We start from the raw sequence: 21,390 nt of genomic DNA on the forward strand, positions 1-21,390 counted from the left end.
CATTCAGGACTTGTTGACATTTTATTGCATTGGCCTTTTCAGTCAGATACAGGGGCCACATACAGCATTATGATTTATAAAAAATAGAGGTTTTAAAAACATTTGGAATGTGGCTGTAAAAAGTACATACACTAAGGCAAGACATGCTGAACTACATGAAAAACTGCGTGATTAATACTAGTGTATTCAATAAACCATTTGTGTGTTTGGACAGGTTGAACCATAACTTGATAAGTCAAAATTTGAGCCTAAAGATTGAACTCGTCAGCCTATTATGGCAGAGTCATAAGTCACATGGCTGGTATGGCTTGCTTTAGATAAGGCAGGATTTGACAGAGTCCAATTAAAAGGTTGAGGGAGGAATGTGTTGCGTGCCAACAGTTTTAGACTTTGGCTTTTTTGGCCGGAGGCTCGCTGGCCTCAATGCGAGGACATACAGCAGCAGGGGTATAGGGGATCCGTGTTGCCACTACTTTTTTTCCGATGGTCTCGATCTGCAGAGGAAAAAAAACTAAGATTTAGTTGAAGTTACAGTAGCAGCTCATGTTTTTAACAGCTGTATATTTGGAAATGGTGGCACAGTGGTCGATTCGTTAGCACGCCCGCCTCACAGTGCAGAGGTGCAGGTTACGATTCGGCTCCGGCCTTCCTGTGGAGTTTGCATGTTCTCCCTGTGCCTGCGTGGGTTTTCTCCGGGTAGTCCGGCTTCCTCCCACATTCCAGAAACATGCATGGATGTCCATAATGGAATACACTCTAAATTGACTCTTGGTGTGGGTGTGAGCGCGAATGGTTGTTCGTCAATGTGTGCCCTGTGATTGGTTGGCAACCAATTCAGGGTGTTCCCCGCCTATTGCCCGAAGACAGCTGGGATAGGCTCCAGCACGCCTGCGACTCTTTGTGAGGACAAGCGGATTGGAAAATGGATGGATGGGTATTACATCAGGGGATGTTAATATTTGTCAGCTGTGGGCTTTCGGAGCCCTTTAGGAGACTTGTGAAGAGGGTGATTTATATATGTATAAATTTGACTTGACATTAAACAGTTGGACAGGCCGATTCAAAAGTTAAGAGAAGGTCAAATTAAGCTCACCTGTAACAGTTATATGGCATATTAAATTTGACTTGACATTAAACAGTTGGACAGGCCGATTCAAAAGTTAAGAGAAGGTCAAATTAAGCTCACCTGTAACAGTTATATGGCATATTAAATTTGACTTGACATTAAACAGTTGGACAGGCCGATTCAAAAGTTAAGAGAAGGTCAAATTAAGCTCACCTGTAACAGTTATATGGCATATTTTGACATGATGATTTTAAGATGGTGACAGTTTAGAATTGGATGATTTCCGTGGAGTGTGCTGAACCTCAGAGGTTGTACTGCATTCTATCATGCTAATGCAGCAGTGCCTGACTTGTTTCTCACCTGGAAGCCGATGTCCTGGAGGTGTGCGTGAAGGTGGTCCAACACTCTGCGACCGTCAAATATAAAGGCCGGCTTCAGCATCTTTTTGTAAATCTTCTCATAGTCCAGCTCCTTTAGTGACATGAAAAGGGTGACTAAAACTATTTTTAAACATTTTTTAATTATAGGCAGCAAGTAAAAAAAAAAAAAAAAAATTACTGACCTTAAACATGTCCCACTCGGTACAGATGACTAAAGCATGTGCGCTCTGGCAAGCCTCGTAAGGGTCAGTGGTCACAGTCACTAGCTCTGAAACTGAGTCAGCATTTTCCAGTTAGTTATTACAGTAATGGATATTTATGAGCCAACATATTGCTGTAAGCAGGAGGACAGAATTGATGATATCATTCGATTCCATAATTACAATTAAAGGAGATAATCCATTGTGCAGTGCATTTTAGCAGACACCAACGTCACACGTAGCATATACTTTTACCTCTTTCTGGCTTGTCTTCTGAGATGCTGGGATGAGATAAGTCCTGAATGATTTGCCCTTTAAGAACTTTGGGGTCGTAGATGAATAGTTTGGCCCCTTCGTCCATCAGATATTTGGATATGTAAATACTGGATGATTCTCTGAGGTTGCACACACACACACAGCAGGAAGTGATCAGAGAAGGTGGCAGTAGAATCTTGTACTTCCAAAGTTAATATGTGTTGAGGTTGAAAGAACCAGTTTTCTCCAAACACAGACGTACAATAGCAAGTTTATGATTAACGTATGAACGTATACAAGGGCGTAGGTAGGGAACGGACCTTGTGTCACCTGTGTCTTTTTTGAAAGAGAAACCGAGCAGAGCAATTTTTTTGCCTGTCACTGTGTTGAAGAGGCAGTCGATGATCCTGCAGGCAAACCGCCGCCTTTGGTACTCATTCATATCTATCACCTGATGGGATTGGGGGGATAAGAATAAAATTACTTCCAAGAGGCATAAAGAGCATACAATTAGAAGCTTTGCTGTCCTCGCCTGTTGCCAGTAGGAGGCCACCTCTGGCAGGTTGAGGGCCTCACACAGATACACCAGATTGAGCACATCCTTCTGGAAACAGCTTCCACCAAAACCTGGAGGAGATACAAGACGTGTACAATGATTAAAGGCTTTATAATTGCAACAATCGAATTGGCCGCATTATTTCTTCCAATTTGGAAAAATTGTTCCCACATTTGAAGAACGTCAAAGTCGGCCCACGTCACAGAACAGATTCCAAGAGACTTTGCAGCTGATCTGTGACCCATTTTTAATCACATGTCATAATTGTTTTTATGGCTTTTCATCAGAAGGCCTTTATGACTGTAAACCCAGCTCAGTTTATTATTGTATATAAACAACAAATTGATGGATAAATAGTTTGAAAATCAGAGGTCAAGGTTCAGCTATTGTTCAATATGTATCAACAAGTGGTTTCCTGTTGAAACCGGCCCTATTTAGTGTTGAAGACACGCCAATAAAAAAGTAAAACGTGATGCCCTGCATGGTGATTGTTGTACCTCAAACATTTAATGAGACTTGCCTGTGAATATTACGCTTCCACAAAACCGCCAAACTTTTCTTAATTTCACGTTTCAAAAAGTTCATGGCGCAGCCTCTCTTACCCACGCTGGCTTTGAGAAACTTGCTGCCAATTCGCTGGTCCATGCCAATGGCCGTGGCGACCTCCTCCACATCAGCCCCGGTAGCCTCACACAGCGCGCTGATACTGTTGATGCTGCTGATTCGCTGTGCCAGGAATGCATTGGCTGCCTGCATACACCAAGTTATTCGAAGGTGACACAAAATGATAAATAAGTAGCAGCTCTTATCAAGATTCTAAGGAGGAGAATGTGAACCAGCATCTATCACTACTCACTACAATTTCAGACTTTCTGTCAGGAATGCAGGAACACAGTTTCAAAACACAAATCTCAGAATGGTGAGGCAGACATATTTACCACTCACTACCACGCTATATCCCACTTTAATTCGATGATTATTATTATTATTATTTCTAATTATTATTTACCCACCAGTTTGGACAGCTCTGACGACCACGTGTTGGTGGTGATGATTTTGGCCTTGGGCACCCAGTTTTCATACACGGCACATAACGCTTTGACTGCCTTTTGACCCTCCGCCGTTTCATCTCCTCCAATCAGGACACGGTCGGGCTCTTTCAGATTCTTTACTGCCGTTCCCTCTGCAAGGAACTCTGGGTTGGACAGCACCTAAAACAGAGGTGTATCGTGAGAACATAGGAGAGCAGAAGACCAACTTGCAACAATAATAAATACTAATAATACACACATGTAGGTTGAGGCTGGGCTTGGTGTTGGCGTCAAAGATCCGTCGAATACTCTCGGCAGCTCGCACGGGGACAGTGCTCTTCTCTGTGACAATCTTGTAGCCATCAGACACCTCCACAATCCTCCGAGCGCAGGCTTCAATGAACTTGAGGTCTGCGGCACGGCCCTTCCCCATGCCGTAGGTCTTGGTGGGGGTGTTTACCTACATTGAGGTTCTCGTTAGTTTGAAGTGCAGATGCTGAGAATTGTGTGTGTTTGGATGGGTGTGAATGGAAAACTCACAGAGATAAAAACAAGGTCAGCGTCCCTGATGGCTGAGTCAATGTCTGTGGAGAAAAATAAGTTCCTCCCTCGGCATGATTCAACCACATCTTTCAGGCCAGGCTGTGGGGTGAGAAACAAAGATCGTTTTTATGAACTGGGGCGTAACAACCGCACACTCGTCATGATGATCTAACTCCAACAATGAGCCATCTGGAACAGTTTTTTTCAGCGCAGTGTTGAAATACTCTGGTCACAAACGGTTGCATGCTGACAGTTACTCAACCGAAGCCCCTCTAAAATTCTGTCCAGCTCAACGTTTCTGACCACACCTAGCAACCACAATGAGCTGAAACCTTTCACATCGGGTAAGGCAATAAAGGCAAAGGAAGCTTGGCGTGCAAATGCTCCTTATCAGCAGTTGACGTGCATGCCACTTACCTGGATGACGAATATTTAAACCTCACCAAGCGGGTTATTGTATAGCTCTTGATACCACACCTTTTACCCAAGACAGTCCAACGCTCATAAAGTCGTACAATTTGGAGTTCAACCAACAAAATCTGGGGGTCCAAACGCTCATCTTGTGAGACTTAAGATCATTGAGCCTCTAAAGGATTACCTATTTTTTTCTCCTTTGGCTTTTTACATTTTTGTTATACAACTACAGAGGGGCAAGATTAATGCGATGGCCATAGAACTGGAAAAAAAAACTGAAAAAAAAAAATCAGCTGGCTGGTCAGTTCAAAATGCGAGTCCAAAAACGTATTAGCAAAAGCAAAGAAGTACTTGCAAGTACTGTCACCAGTACAGGTATGTTTACTACATTTATCCAAAAGGGTAAATAACAGCAAATATGCTTAAAAGCCATATGAATGCTGTTCATCCCTTTCAGAGCTTTAAAATAACAAACATGCAAAGTATTTTTAAGTGCCTAACCAGGTGGAATTATCGACAATGACAGTGCAATTCCAACAATGTTTTTTTAAACACATCAACATACAATATCACAATCAATCATAAATAATGAATTCATGAGAGGGGCACCACTACAGCGAAACCTATTACACCTATACAAAAGTGTTAAGATCAATTTAGGCACAGACTTGGAGATCCAGATAGTCCGACATGAATGAGGCAGCCTTCCTACTGTGCCATATGTTCTTGAACATATCTCCATGTCCCCAGTCCTCCCCCCCGCCCCCACAATATAAATAACCTCAAATTAAAACTCCGAGTCTGCAGTTAAAGCACAACTTGTTATAGCAAAAGTGAAAGTAGTATCTACAACTCTGGAAGTTGCACTGCACCATGAAATAAAGTTGACCCCATACCTCGTATATGGGAAGCGTGTCTGAGTTCCAGGCTTTGATTCGGGAGTCGTTGATATCAACCACAGTCACTGTGATCTCTGGACACATTTGGGCAATCACACTACATGTTGGGCCTCCCACATAGCCAGCACCAATGCAACATATCCTCTTTATTTGGAACATCTGTGTATGAAAGGGAGGGGTGGAAGGGAGAGTTCAGGATTTCATTTCATTCATTTTATTTCCAGCAACCAAATGAAGGTGTAATAGAGACAGAGTTTGAAAAAGTGGGCAAATGGGTGAGAGGAAAGCTATCGCAATACTTTATCCTGACATTTGATCTCTCATTTGATTATAGCTGAGACTATAATATATCCTGACATATGAGAAAGGCAGTAGATTGTTGTTACGTGTACTAGCAGCCAGGTTGAATTTTCTGCAGAACCTTCAGTATTGCTGTCAGCCTCTTGACAATCTCCCTGACCGGTTTTCGTTCGTATTTTCATCAGTTTTGGAGGGACGTTCAATTCTTAGCTATGCCATTTTTTCCACTTGATGAGCTATTATAGATAAACAATATAGTATATTGTCGATATAAAAGGTGTATTGTACCGCATTTCATAAACACAGTACTGCCAGATATTTTGACAGGATTAATTTGGCCACGAAATATTTGTTAGATTTTTCTATTATTAATCTTTTAGTCTTTTCATTGCAGTCTATATTAATTCCATTTTTGGATAAATACACGTAATAAAAAAGATCACAGAAAATACAACTCATAAAAATATGTTGGGTTATAAAATTACCTATATCTGGATTTAATTGTATTGAATATACTTCTCATAATCTGTGGAAAAAAAATTACAATCACTCCACATTTACTGAGCAAGCTTGAATGACTTGATTTACTATTTGTGATGACTCAAATGAAATTTAGTCGGGACGGGACTTAATCTGCTTGATTTCTGCCAATTTTACTGCTTGCACCTAAATCCCACCAACAGTGCCAGTCGAACCGTGAAAGCCTGGTCAGATAAAGAGCCTTTCATTACACCCCCCCCCACCCCACACCTCCACCCCCCCAATTCATACTTGGAACCTCTGCCCGAGTCAACCACGACCGATGACCAACACCTTCACTCGGGCCGGTTCACAAATATTCACAGTATATGTCACATATAAAGTGAATGTCTGAGGTAGCAAGATGTCTAGCTTGACCAAGACAACCTTATTTTACCTCTGCCAACACGACAACAAACTTCAAGATTTTTTTTATACTTGTCTTCTACAATGTCTCGAAGACACGCGTGACGAGATGAAAGTTAATGATGCATTAAAAAAACAGTAACGATAAAAGAAGAAGACTTGATAATACAGGCAACACTCAACGAGTAAGCTTACCTTTCAATAGGAGTTCAACAAGCCAAACGTTTCAATTCCCTCCACTGAAGAGAAGCGGCTCTGTCAGCTCTGTTACAAACGTAAAGTGACGTAAACTGACGTACCCACGCACGACCGCTTCCTGTTTGTAGATTTTCAGTGTAAACGCACATCGTTTCGTACAATTGCCGTACCTTCGCACGTATAGTTCCTTTTTGTGGATTTTAAGCGTAAAACAACGACTGGGAGCGGCCCGGTGGACAGTGGTTAATAGCGCGTAGACTGCACAGTGTAGAGGTACGGGGTTCAATTCCAGCTTGAGCAGTTGTTATGAAAAAAATAAATAAATACATGATTTGAACTTAGAACGTTTCAATACATCTTAAGGGGGGTTTACACGGCAACATTTGCTCAGGTGCTACGTCGGGGCTACCGCAGTAGAGCGTTCACACGTGCAAAGTTACACCGTGTAACTCCTGAAAACAGCTTACTCCAGAGCAAATTTAACCCACCTCAGGGAGGTGGTTTAAATATTTGCTCCGGAGCAAATGCTCGTTTGCGGAGCAGCACCGATGTAAATTTGCACGTGTGAACTCTACATTACATGACATGTAAAGACCAGTCTCATACTAAACTCGTGCACACTCATACTCAAACAAAATGTCATTGTTTCCAGTACAACTAATGGTCACAACGTGTTATGAAACATAAACACACACTGGGTGTCAACTGATGTTACAACGGTACTCGATAATGTGGAACGTTACTCGCTAATGCAGAACATATGCGAGTACCGGTACCCCATTTTATAAAATTTTCACCCCCACCCCAGATGGTGTCACGGAACTGAAAAACAGAAAAGATGTAAAATATTAAAAGTGTAATTGTGGTCTCTTTTTTTTGTTGGGTTTACAAAGCGTTTGCTGTCCCTTCTCTTTGTGTGGCAGCCATGTCAGCTTCCTGTCTCGTGTACAACAACCCCAACTCTTCTTTCTCGCACCTGGTTTCAATTATCCTCACCACCCTACTGTACAAAACGTAACACTTCCTCCACCCATCATGTTACTAGGTAGACGAGTACCATTAGTGCCCTCTTATATTGCCTCGCCCTTTATGACGGAATGTTCTGTCCCAGTGAGTCAACAGCCTGACTTTTTGCCTCACCCTGTGTTTTTTCTGAAGTTGTGGATGAATTTCCGACAGACTAAACTTGGACTGAAACAGACTCTTTGTGACACACTCTCCCTATTGCATCACATCTCTGAAAGATCATGACACCAAAGAATCCAATCAGGTTGCTCTGATGGCATCCTTCATACATCAGCGGAAATAACTGTTAATTCCCCTGCAGAATATGAGGAAACGACTGGTTAGCACAACGCCTCTCAGTCCAGAGGTTGTGAGTTCAAATGCGAGCCTCCGCCTTCTTGTGAAGTGTTTGCTTGTTTTCTTCATGTACTCCAGCTTCTTCCCACATTCCAGAAACATGCATGTTGGGAATGCGAGTGTGAATGGTTGCTTCTGTCTTTAGCCAGCAATTGGCTATCGACTGGTTAAGGGTGAACCCTGCCACACACACACACACACACACACACACACACACACACACACACACACACACACACACACACACACACTGCCTGGCAAGCTTATGTGGCACTGTAGGAAACCTTGCATATGACTACCCCGCTGTCCTCAATTGATACATTTTATTTTGGGAAATATTTCTTGGGGTAAAGACAAACAAAACTGAAATTAGATAAACACTATGAAACCAACCTAATCCATTTCTGTGATGTCTTACGGTTCTATTTTATATTGACATGAAAATCCAGAATAAAATGGACCACTTTTTAGTCTGTATTCTAAATATTCAAATCAAACTATATGCATCCAATTACCCGTTTTGGAGTGGCAGGAGCTTTTTTCAGTTACACTCTTGACTGGTCAACAGCCAGTCATCATGCATTGACCCCAAGTCATTTGCATGAAATTTAACTCCGCATGGACATCTCACGTTTCAAATGTTATTTTCGAAATTGAATGGTTTTATTGGGAGGGCTCCATGGTGGGGGCGGACTGTCTCGCAGTATCACTTGGAGTCGCTTTTCTTCTCTCTGTCGCTTTTGTTGGATCTCCTTCTTTGCCTGTTTTTAAATAGAAAATAAATCCATTAAAGTGCTCCCAGACAGTCACACATTTTTGCAATAACGTGAGAAGTCATACAAGGAGTTGATCTCAATTCAGGTAAGAAACTACATACCAGCCACTGTTCAAACATCTCGACAGCCATTTTATCCTTCTCCTCTTGGATATATCGATTCTCCTCAGCTTTATTCTTGTTTTCCTGGCGTTTTATCGTGACTTTTTTGTACAGGGCATCTGTCTTCTTTTCGCACCTAGGAAAACAATCACATGGGTTACGGTCAATGCCAGCTTAAACCTGGAAATTGATGGCGGCGCGGGCACCCGCAGCGGCTCCTCTTGTGTCTGGTTGAGAGGGAGGGAAATTCATCTGTGCTGTATGTTGCACATACAGCGCATTTGACAATAAAGTTGTACTTGACTTGAAATGTATTTTTAGTCTATGTGAAAGCTTCTGTGCGTCTGATAGACTACAATTTGCGACAACGCCACGTCGTATATTTGTATGCGGAATCGCTGCAAAACTAGTGGCTGAGACTCGGCCACTGGTGAAATCTTGTGGCAGAACCTTGCACAGTGAAGTATGCAATGGAGGCCAAGACGTTCTGAAACCTGTGATAGAGCAGGACTAAAAAATAGCTTTTGCTAGTGTTGAGGACAAGACGTTTTCCTACCGTACCAGTCCACAAGTCGTCCACCAGCTCTGTGTTCTCCAAAGTGTGCAGGTAGACTCCAGTACGGATTGCCAGCACTTCTCAATTTTAGCCTCTAATGCAAGCAGGAATTCTCTTGTTCGATTTCGATCTTGCGCTTTGTGATACATGCCTGTCCTTTGCTAGATAGACTGCGTCGGTTTTGAACAAAACAGCTGTTCAAGCCGGCCGGCTCTTTGAAGCGAACGACGAGAGCAAGCTCCTCATTGTTCACCTCAAAGAGCCCACACGCATGATTGTCAATTGTCTCTGACCGCACGCAGCCAAAAGGGTGATGACACACCCATCCGACGCAGCTTCTCACCTAGCACAACAGATTGGATCCAATTCAAAGCCTTGGAAAAGTTTTTAAAAAAGCATGACCCTCACAGCACCTTCCACGATCATCCAAGTGTGAATAAGGAACGATGTTTCAGATTGGTGACAGTATCATCTACATGATTTGTTCAACTTGCTTCTTATCTTTCTTCACCGTTACCCTTAATATTTCCTTGCGGAGAGATATTTCACATGGGCAATGCTCTGAACTTACCAGTCCGAAAAAGCAGACTTGCTGGCTGTCTTTCTTTCTTCCTCCTCCTCGTGTTTCTTCAGTGCAAGCTTCTTCTCGGTTGCTTTTTGTTGTCGACACTTTTCTCGCAGTACGTCATCATGCTCACGCTTCCATTGATGAAACACCTGCCGTGGCATCCCTTACAATTAGATCCAGAATAATTGGGACATTGGGTTTTTTTTTCCCCATGATTTTGAAATATAAAGATCATTTTTAATACTCTGGTGAAAATGCTTCACAATTCATGACTGTGTGAAGGTTGGAGCTTGCTGCCTTCACTTTTGTCTTCCGTCTGTGAAAGTTATGCGTGATTCTTAAACATAGTACCTGTTCAGCCGCTTTCCTTTTTTCCTGTACCTCTTCCACCGCTTTTTGCTCTTCCCTCAACCTATGTTTGTCTTCCTTTGTTTTTGCTTTGAGCATCTCATCTTTCTTTTCTTTCCAAGCCTCGTATGAATTGGCAGCACCTTTCTTTTTTTCTTCTTCTCTCTGTTTGGTTTGGGGGAACAAAGTTAGCTGTGTGTTTAAAATGACAACATTTACCACGATTTTGTTTTACCGTAGGTTGGTAGAGATGGTCCACTGTGCTGAGAGGTTCTTATCTTCTCAGCTGCTCACCTGTTTGTTTTGTTCTTGCAGAATCCTCTCTTTGTTTAAGTTCTCTGAGGACTTTTCCTTTTTCTTTCTGAGCCATTCCTTGGAGGAATACAAATAACATATGAACAGAGTGACACCCAATGTCCTGCTGCCTTCTTCAGAGACGAATACAAATAGGCGGTGCACTCGGGAGCTCTTCTTGAAAAAGGCAAGAGACGTCATTGTCCCACTCACCTGGTAAACAGTGGCCCTTAGAGAATCGACAGCTTGTGGTTGACAATTTGGGGAAATTTTACAATCCAGAATTTTGAGGGATCCCAGGTACTTTGATTCAACCTTTTTGGCGCGCACAGTGTTGCGTCTCTGAGACTGAGAACTCGGTGCCCTGAATGATATAAAAAAAAAAATGAAAGACACTGAAGTCACAAAGCTTTTTCACTAATATATCGGCATACCGTAGGTAAGATAGCATTACTGACCGGATATCAGATTTGTTTGGAACTGGAGTGACTAGAGCAACGTAGTGTTCTCCTGACTCTTGCTGAAAAAGGAAGAGTAACCTTATTAAACAGAAAAGATGAAGAACATCAAAACAACATCGTAACATAACGTCTTACGTTAGACTCTTTCACCGATGTGGAGTCTTCCCTCTGTTGTTCTTTGGCATCACCTAAAGTGAAGCTATCTAAATCGAAAGAGACATACAAATAATAAAATGCTGCGTGGTACATCATCCATTTAAAATGTGGTAATGATGTTTGATGACTCACTTGAAGCGCATGACCCAGCACAGTGTCCATCTGTCAACTAACAAACACGACAAGATATTTTTGACACATACATACATTTGATGACATGAAAAGATCATATGTGCCTCACATAACATTAGACTATTTCTTTGTTGTTCTGTTAAGGTTTTCATTTATCAATGTTTATCAGCAATGAGCATATGATATCTGTTATGAAAAATAAAATACATTTAATTGATCATTACTCAGCGATTCCATCTATCATTTTTCCCGTTGTGGTTTTCAGTGATGGAGAACTGCACTGCTTTGTGGTTCCTTCTATTTCGTAAACCTTAGAGACAGGATGACGGACAATGATAGAAAGGGAACACGCCTATGTAAGATGTAAAATGACGCACATGGGGACTGCAGCTCCTTGTTGTAATCTTTTCAGGAGTTGAGATGTCAGTGATGGGAGCTGGTGGAGACGTTTCGGTTTTCTCTGTCACGTGGATGTTCAGTCCCAATGTCCTTTGTCTTGGTTTGGGTTTGGGTGTCTCCCGCTCAATACCTGCATATATATGCATAATGGAAAAGGTGAACATGTCTACCTTTAAATGTAAAGTATTTGCAGGGAAATTGCGTAAACTGACCAGTAGTTGTCACACATTTAAGGTCAGTGTCTAATGAAGTCCGGAAGCTTTCTTCACAACCTGTGTTACCATTGATGTCTGCTCTACTCTCAGGCCTAATTGGTGCTGGAGATGTACTGCTGTGGAAAGGAAAGGGCAAGTCCAGAGGAACATCATCTGACTGGGATAACAGCGATGTACTAGAGTTGTCTCGTGGAGGACAATGGCTCGCCAATTTGACAGCATTCTTTTTGTGCCCTATGTCACCTTCACTGGATAACTGACAACTGTTTAAAGTCTCGTGTTCATGCTGTGGTGCAATCAGATCTCCCTCCACAGAAAGTCTTTTCAGGGATTTCAAGAAGGAAGTCCTATTTTTCGTCCCTTGTTTTTCATCATCATCAGAGAAGTCAAAGTCGTTGATTTGGCTTTTAGTCTTGCTGGCTTTGAATGCATCAGACCTGTTTCTTCTTGATTTAAGGAGGTTGCCCAAAAAATCTGTGGCAAACAGAAAATGTTAAAAATTACATATAATATAAATAAATAAATATATATATATATATATATACATTCGCCTTTACTCCATCTATATCGCATACTAAAACCAAAAACAAAAACTGCTGCTGATCAAGAGAGCAAACAGTTCGACAAATGGTAATGTATTAAAATGTGTTTATCATCTGTTACAGTCTTTTCAACAATGCAATGAAAACAACGCATGCAATAAATAGCATACAGTATGTTTTGGAAGTGGTGTTGCATGCTTTCATTCATCTTGTCAGTGTGAGGGGTGTGTAGCAAAAAATAAATAAATAAATAAACAAACAAAAACCCAAGAAGACATAGAATCTGAACTCAAACCATTTTAGACATTCATGAGTCCAGTTCGTGCATAGTCCTGTCACTGAGTGTAGTTTGTAAGAACAAACGGTGTTATCTCTCATGTTATTCAATACATCTTACCGTCGCCATCCTCATCCAGATCTCCTGAATACAAAAGTGTTGTTTTTCTAGCTCTGACGTTGAGAGCAGCTTCAAGTTCATCCTGCAAAGACACAGCAAGTAGGTTAAGTCACCCGAGTCCATTTTCCATGCGTGGTAATCAAAGCATAGTGCACCCTTGACCTGGAACGTTGTTCTTTTTGTTGTTTTGGGACTCTGCGAGTAAGCAAGAATGTCGAATGCTTGATTCGTCATGTCTGAAACGATAATCAGGCTTCTTTGCTAGGATTTAGCATGCTCGTTACGTTTTGCCAGCAGCAACAAGTCGACAAGGACCGCCCAGAGTTCTCATATGCTTTACCACTACTGTACTATCACTCTACATATAGTCGTTTCTGCAAATATAAAATGACTATTTGATCAGAGGAAGCGGATTGGATAACAGATGGATACATTAAACGTAAAGCTCGGGTGGAGGTACTATTTTGTTGACGGTAACCTAGGGAGACGCAGTTTCCGGTTTCTCAATAAGCATGCGTGTTTCATTTCCGGTCTTTCCTTTTTTTCCCTTCAGATTTATGCTGAATTTAGTGACGTCACATTTATTTACCAAATGCGATGGTTATTGACGGTGGAATGACCTAATATCGATCTTTTAACGCGCAATTAAAAGGGTCACAAACACTTTTCAATGGCGACTGACTCTACTTGTGTTTGACGTCAGTGTACGTTTTTCATACGATGTAGCTTTTATGTGGGGGGAAAAAAAATATGTGGCGCCGTAACCCAAACATTAGTGCAGTGGTTCTTAACCTGGATTCGATCGAACCCTTGGGGTTCCGTGCATCAGTCTCAGGGGTTCGACAGAGGCTCTGCCATGGAGGTTAAGACACACCCGACTCAACACGTCAATTACAGAAGTTATGACATGCCCGCTTGGCCATTACTAGCTGGTTCATTTTGTGCACAATCAAAAAACTTATACTTTATACTTGTACTAATTGTGTATTTTTTGTTTTTAATAAATGCGTTTTTTATGTCTTGAATTTGTAACAAAAAATACATATTTTTTTTCACTAATAAAGGGTTCGGTGAATGTGCAGATGAACTGGTTGGGTTCGGTACCTCTAACAAGGTTAAGAACCACTGCATTAGTGTGATGACATTTTTTGTGTTGGTGAGAAAAATCTCAGGGGATACACAATTTTTCAGACAATTTCTCAATTTACTTGACGCATGCAATGGGGAGGGACCCACAGTACTCGGGCGCACTGGCCTAAGGGAACACTGGGCACTACTAATGTTTATGCTCGGTTCCCAGAACAATACCTGAACTTCACTTTGCTGCAAGGATAATTGAAGCATATAAAGAAAACTTCATAGAAGTGATTATCAGAATCTGATTTATTAGCCAAATATGTAAAACAAACAAGGAATTTACTTTCCCAGATGCATCCCGTCCAAAGGAACATAAACAATGACCAACGGAGGGAGACAGAATGGGAATCCTGCCGCTTCGCCGTTTGTCGCCCTGATATCCATCCATCCATTTTCTGATCCACTTTATCCTCACAGGGGTCGTGGGGCATGCTGGAGCCTATTCAAGTTGTCTTCAGGCAGTAGGCAGGGGACACCCTGAACCGGTTGCCAGCCAATCGCAGGGCACACAGAGACGAACGACCATCCGCGCTCACACTCACACCTAGGGACAATTTTTTTGAGCGTTCAATCAGCCTGCCATGCATTTTTTGGAATGTGGGAGGGAACCGGAGTACCCGGCGAAAACCCACACAGGCACGGGAAAAACATGCAAACTCCACACAGGAAGGCCGGAGCCGGGGTCAAACTCATGACCTCTGCACTGTGAGGTCGACACGCTAACCACTGGATCACCGGGCCACCCGCCCCGATATCTACACATTTAATTTTTACACCTGAAACTGCCATTGAAAATGCTGGCTTCTTGGTTTATGCTTTCGACTCATCACGATACTCCGCGTTGTTTTATTGTGGTGTTTTTATTGTCTCAATTTTTTTTTTAATGTCTGATTTGTACAGATTTGTACTTTATGTACTTTGTATGCAGCTGTGGTTGGTTTTAGTTATCACATTGTACCACTGAAGTGTAGTACCCATGATCACGACAGATGTGCCGGAGAGAGGAGAGCGCTGGATTAGTGTACAATGTACAATTTCAGACAAAAATATTGTTCTTGAGTAAACTTTTTAACAAGACTCTACGGAAGTATATCCGTGCAAGACTCACCCCCTCACGCTAAAATGCAAAATAATTGTAGTAAATTAAAAAGTACAACACGGCATGTGAGGCTGTATGTCCAAACATAGGTAATGTTTAATTATTAATTAAACATTTTCAATGAAAATCATTTTATGATTATCCACTGTATACGGTAGTTACAGTAATTTGATTACACAAAACATGTATCCAATGGGAGTATCTTAACTGATAGATTCATGGACTTGCTTTCAATGAGTGACATAAATACGGTGTGTCCTTCATTTCAGTAACAAACTTCAGTAACATAACACATTCAAAAACTGATCATTAGACAAGTAATTACGGGTATAGTATGCATACATTCATACAATACATCCATATGGTGTCTAATTTGTTTTCATATTTGGACATTGACGGACTGACCTAAAAAAAAAAAAAGCATGAGCTTCAGTAAGGTTCTAGTGAGGGAGATCATTGAATGGAATCCTTGTACCTCAAAATCATCACTTCCTCTGACATCAAAAAGACGGCATGTTTGTTTTACCATTAACATTGCACTGTCAAAGAGTGCAAGCCATTTTCAACTCTTTAGAGTAGTCATAAATCGTTTAAAAAAAAAAAAGGGTACGTACAAATGTGGACTGACCGATAGATAGCATAGTACATTCACTCGAATTTTGACATGTGGTTTTGGCCCAGTGCCAGCAATTACAATATCCAAAACACACTGGAATTAGAACTGAGTAAAAATAGGAAAAATATCTTTTAATGAAGGCTGCCATGGGTGTTATCTGTGCCACAGCAACACACTTGGGGTCAATGTCTATCTCCAGTTGAGGACTGCTAGATTCCCTCTCCTAGTCAACAGGTGGCGCTGGTGGTTCTCTTCCACCTCTCTGCAACACAACACAAAAATGGCCAATATTCCTTCAGGGTGGTTGTGGATATGCTTCTTTACCGAATTATGCTCACAAGTACATTCTGGATTCATAATTTCTCAGTTTCACAGTATCAATATGTCTTCAGAACTGTTTAATTCAATTGGATTTATGTTTGTGCTCCTGTTGATCCAATTCCAAACCTTTACAATTTGTATTAAAATGAGGTCAATCATTTTTGAGTGGCAAAATTCTTCAGCTGTTTCGGCATGGCCCAGTCCAAGTTCGGACATAAATACAATTTTAAAACAACAGTACCAAAAAGATGTCGCTCACACTTATTTCAAAGTTAAGAGGTATTTGTTCTCAATTGTTCTGGCTAGGGGAGATAAAATATTAAAAAAAAAAAAAAAAAAAAACAGCATAGATGAGCACTTTACCCTATTTCACCGCTCTGTCCTCCATCCACAACCTGTGTACTCTTCCTATTTAAGTGTACACACTGACAGCAGTGTCCTATGCAGTTCAAAAACCTTTATCCATGATTGTTATAAAAAAAAATCCCAAATGCTATTGATTATTAATAATACATTTTCCGCTCATCAAGACAACATATACAGTAGTAATAGGCAGAACAATTAAATGCTCTTCCACTAGATGGCAGATTATACAAATCAGCCTTTGCATCCGTTGCCATTCATGTAACAAATTTGTGTTCCAATTAACAGGCTTCGGTTTTACATGAGCAAGTACATTTGTGAGTAAATTGAAATGATATCGTCATTAATTCAAACTTTTTGCAATCATTTTTGGTTGCGTGTTGTGAATTTTTTTGAACATAAAACATTTAGTTGGGAAACACCGGTGTCACGAATGTGTACAAAGTAATGAGTTCATCCTTAGATCGAGATTAATCCGATATTACGCTGTAAAACAGACATTGAATAACATGAAACAGAGTGACACGTGCACTCTTTCATAGTAATTACAGATATGGAGTAAAACTTACATTATGGGGTTCGGTGGGTTTGTCAGTGGAAGCGGGACCACCTCTGAGAGAAGAAGGGCGCAGCGAGAAGAGGATTAGAGCAAGGACCATCCATCCAATCACCATAAATGGGAGGGTCAGTTCTTCCCAATCATGGAGTGACCCTCCGCTTGGCCCAGGTACTGGAAAACAAACACACAATGCTCTGGCCCTATTCTACACGCCATCATTGAAATAAGCATGCATGAAGGTGTCATACGCACTTTCCAAAGGGCACTCTGTGTCTGTGCAGTAAGACTGAGAATTTCGGAGCTGGAAGAGAAACGATGGACTGAATGAAACAGAAAAAAGCAAGAATACTTGGATGGTTCTTCACTTGGATTACCACTTCAGAGACAGTATTTTGGACACAACAAAATGTTTTGCAGGAATGACTTTCACCACATGGAAACAAGGTTAAGACTGGTAAGAAGGAAAAAGCAAATACTTGGCAAAAAATGGAGGTTTGATACATCCTAATACATATTGCTCTCGGTACCATGTTATTATTTTTACATTATCTTAAAAGAATGCATTAGTGTGTTCCCAATACAGTACTCAAAAATATTCTATGATGCTGGTTGACAAAGGAGGTCTTCTCAATCAATAGATAAATACAGGGCATCACCAATAAACCCCCCCCCCAAGATGGCGCCCAAGTAGGCAGCCGTTGGCAAGTGCTCTTCAAGAGCCTTGCTTTTTTGTTGTTTTTGTCTTTTGTTTTGTCACATGGTGTTTGGTGTTTCGTAGTGTGGACCTGTTGTGGGCTGTTTTCAGCGTTTTTTTTTTTTTTTTTGGCCACGCCATTCGTCAAAGGAGAAGAATCTGTGCTTGGTGGTTGTGCCTTCTCGGTAGCACGCATGTACCAGCATAGATTTTGATTGGGAGGAATGTCGGCGCCATTTGACTGGCGGTGATGGACAGCCCTCGGAGTGCTTGTGTTTTTTGCGCCTGTAATGGGCAGCAGTTTTCACAGCCCTTTTTGTTCAGTGGAATTGAATTGAAATGGATTTACATGGGACAGGAGAAGTGAACCAATCTCTTTTTTGGTCAATGGATGCGACAGCTTCTTGTTGACTTGGAAACTTAGCTTGTAGCCGACGTGTGCACATTTTGAGCATGACGTCTCTGATCCACTGCAGACACTTTCTCTCATTTTTCATCTCAAACTGCTTTAAACAACAAAGCGTATCAGGGAAAGGTGGTTAGGATTGCACGACTGTCCGTGTTTTATGTTATGTGTTGTGTTTATTATTTTACTTTTATGTTAATGGTTTTGTTAAACGCTTTGTTACAGCTGCGGCTGTTGTGAAAGCGCTATATAAATCAGGATGTATTGTATTGTATTGTAATACTTTATCAACTTTCCATGTCGCTTGTCCTCATCAGGGTTGCGAATGAGCTGCATTGGGTGAGAGGCGGTGTCTACCCCTAAATTGGCCACCAGCCAATTGCAGCATGTACAGGCAATGTTTAAGTGAAATTTTAACATCATTAACTGCCATACAAGTGTACAGAGAGGTTAGCCACGCTATGATCTAACACTAAAACAAAGTTAAGCTCCTCACCATTTTAAGTTGCCTGGCAGATGCAAGAATGACAACAGCTAAGTCATTAGTCCACATGTTGCATCATGACATAACTGCTTGCTAAAATAATTATTTGGGTATCATTTTTAAAACTGCATTGCTTCTATTGCATTCTATAGAGTAGTCTCAAAACATGTTGATGTAATATATGATGTTTTGAACCAACCTTGGATTTTTTTTTTCTTTTAGACATACTGTACCATGCAGTATTTTCCCCAAAATGTTTTTTGACTTATGCAGAAATATTACAATGGTCAACTTAGTTTTACCCTTGTATGACTGTGACAAATGTTAAAACTTCATGTTCAAGCTTCGTGAGGGCACGAGTTTGATTCTTGAATTGCTAATTTCCTCTTCAAAGATTCCACTGTATTTTCTTTTGGGACAACACCCTTCTACAAGCAATACAAATTGCCTCGGAGCGTCTTCAATCCAGTTGCATCTAACCATACAAGTTACACCTGTACAGGCTGACAAAGTCGCATGGAAAATAACCACACACTTAGTATATTTGTCAATATACTCAATGGAAATGTTTTAAAATGTCATCCTCTAACAGTATAACTTTCTTTAAAACCAATTTTTGCTAAGACAATGTAAAATCCACATCTTATCGCAGCCCTCAAGGTAATCATTGAGCAGGAACCAGGATGTTGGCTCAGTTTGTCTTGGCACCATCCCATTTGTTTCTCCTTTGTGATGATTTCATTTAGCTTTTCTTCTTTTCTTCTCCATACTACAGATATACTTTGTTTTATTGCACTTTGTTTTATGGCAACCCCTTAGTTTCGTCCTAATCCAATCTGCTAAATCGAGATCTAATTAAAGTTCCAAAACTTACCAGGTTAATGAGGCGCCTCATTGCGTACTCAGTGTTGCAGATGCATTCACAAGGGTCAAAGCCTCCTTCTGCCATGTCTTTAGAGCTATGTGACCTGAGTACAAAGCAGAAATAGTCCTAACAGGACAGACAAAAATACTGGAAGCAGAAACCCAAAACTCCTGCTTGTCAGAGCAGTGCACTCTAATTGTGCCAGACACACAAACACAAATCGGGGGAGGAGACTGCTGAGTTAGGAAGCGTCAGCATACTGTACAAGCTCTGTAACAATTACTTTTTAGACGCTTGATCACAATGTGTCATTCTACACTTTTTATTCATTGTGGTCTTGGGGAAACCAGTAGGAAGTTAATTCCATTTAAAAAGGATATTACTCACGATCTTTTTCAATGCGTTTTTCTAATAAGGCCCCAAGTGAAAACAGGAAATGAAGAAGTCGGTCCTGTTCTCCAGATGTACCGTAGCTCACCAAATGGCAACAAAACACAATAATGCTTAGATGGATAAGAACCCATGCCTGGAATCTTTATCTTTGGTCGGCTAGGTGCACAATGCATGACACATATTTCGATGTTGTTCTGACCTCATTGCAAAGACAAGAGCCCATTTTACACAGCACACATCAAAATAACTCACAAAGAAGCTGCGTTACATGTTTTTGCCTTTAACAGAGAACCTGGACTCAGTGAAGCAGGATTTTGAATATTAGGAATGTAACACAAAGCGATTTGAATCAGAAAATCGATTTTAAAAGAAAAAACTTCAATAGTTACATTTGAAAATGTACTGTCCTTGAACCGCAGTGCACCCCATGCGTCAACATGCATATCGAATCATCTCGTTGGCGTGCCAAGGGGTGTTGATGCACGATGTGAATGTGAGGTTGCAGATGGACCCATCTGAAACCAATTGTCAATGGAGGGAGAGGTGCTCATGGAGAATGAATGCCCACCTGCTTTAATTGGATAATAATTTCCACCAACTACCCAAGTTAAACTTAGCTCATTCTTTGAGCTTCAGATCAACATACCTCCTTGAGGCCAAACTGTACAACTTTCATGTTTGGACAGGGTTTAGTGTAATTTCCTAAGACAGTCAAGGGGGAAACGTTGTCTTTCAAATGTTCTATAGCAGGGGTTTTCAATTGGAAATGTAAAAGGTCCAGAAAATACATTTTGAGGAAGTCACGACAGAATCTGTAGTACTGTATTTGTCAACTTCTGGTTTCAACTGCATCTACGCATCCAACCATCCAGTCACCGGGGAGCATATTTAGCAGGTGCAGGTGTACTGAATATAACATCCGGCGAGTGTATGTTTCAATTCTAATAATTATTATTATTATTTTAACGACTTACGGTATATTCGAGGGAGGATACGGCTGCAAAATCACCAGTCCATGTGGAAACAATACGGGAAAGAGTCCTGCTCGGTATCGCTAAATAGTCAACGTGGTTTGAGCACATACAAAATAATTCAAGTTCAAACTCATTTTCCAATGAACAAGGTCTTGCTAGCTTAGCAAGACGAAGAAAACAGCTGGGCAACCCCTAACAAAATGTGGTCTGTGGACCTTTAAATGATGATTAAACAAGAACAGACGCGGGGATGAAGAAAACCGGGGTCCAACTTACTTTGGACTTGGAATAAGAGCAGGGTGCACACTTTCAGTGTAGCAAGGAGCTTCCGAGTTCGGGGCACGCACATTGAAGAAAATTGGTTTGATGTGTCACATCACTGCAACGTTTGTTTACTGTATGTGAGCAAAGTTGTCATTCTTTACGCCGTCCATCCGAAAACCCG

At 41.1% G+C, this 21,390-nt stretch overlaps 2 protein-coding genes across 4 annotated transcripts; both read right to left on the bottom strand.

Annotated features, from left to right (window-relative positions):
• Positions 1–2: 2 nt before the first annotated feature.
• Positions 3–13,524, bottom strand: ugdh (UDP-glucose 6-dehydrogenase). 2 transcript variants are annotated; one of them, XM_019876655.1, is made up of 24 exons: positions 13,197–13,524; positions 13,035–13,116; positions 12,093–12,569; positions 11,859–12,010; positions 11,482–11,518; positions 11,329–11,396; positions 11,191–11,252; positions 10,946–11,096; positions 10,733–10,810; positions 10,442–10,603; positions 10,094–10,239; positions 8,967–9,102; positions 8,750–8,850; positions 5,342–5,504; positions 4,029–4,130; positions 3,748–3,948; positions 3,471–3,668; positions 3,060–3,207; positions 2,434–2,528; positions 2,222–2,352; positions 1,902–2,041; positions 1,629–1,720; positions 1,427–1,537; positions 3–494 (listed from the first exon to the last, which is right to left on the bottom strand). In XM_019876655.1, the coding sequence occupies exons 1-24, from the start codon at positions 13,266–13,268 to the stop codon at positions 384–386; spliced, it is 3,216 nt and encodes a 1,071-aa protein (XP_019732214.1). In that variant the 5' UTR covers positions 13,269–13,524; the 3' UTR covers positions 3–383. The 2 variants fall into 2 exon arrangements, with proteins under 2 accessions (XP_019732214.1, XP_019732213.1); XM_019876654.1 differs by lacking the exons at positions 8,750–8,850; positions 8,967–9,102; positions 10,094–10,239; ... (8 more) ...; positions 13,035–13,116; positions 13,197–13,524 and adding an exon at positions 6,725–6,833 and having other exon boundaries at positions 5,342–5,503.
• A 1,812-nt stretch (positions 13,525–15,336) lies between these two features.
• On the bottom strand, positions 15,337–21,362 carry smim14 (small integral membrane protein 14). 2 transcript variants are annotated; one of them, XM_019876686.1, is made up of 5 exons: positions 21,222–21,362; positions 19,588–19,681; positions 17,382–17,430; positions 17,140–17,300; positions 15,337–16,148 (listed from the first exon to the last, which is right to left on the bottom strand). In XM_019876686.1, the coding sequence occupies exons 2-5, from the start codon at positions 19,660–19,662 to the stop codon at positions 16,110–16,112; spliced, it is 324 nt and encodes a 107-aa protein (XP_019732245.1). In that variant the 5' UTR covers positions 19,663–19,681; positions 21,222–21,362; the 3' UTR covers positions 15,337–16,109. The 2 variants fall into 2 exon arrangements, with proteins under 2 accessions (XP_019732245.1, XP_019732247.1); XM_019876688.1 differs by lacking the exon at positions 21,222–21,362 and adding an exon at positions 20,946–21,163.
• Positions 21,363–21,390: the final 28 nt, after the last annotated feature.

The sequence above is a fragment of the Hippocampus comes genome, unplaced genomic scaffold (genome assembly GCF_001891065.2).
Source record: "Hippocampus comes isolate QL1 unplaced genomic scaffold, H_comes_QL1_v1.1 scaffold51, whole genome shotgun sequence".
Taxonomy (NCBI): Eukaryota; Metazoa; Chordata; class Actinopteri; order Syngnathiformes; family Syngnathidae; genus Hippocampus; species Hippocampus comes.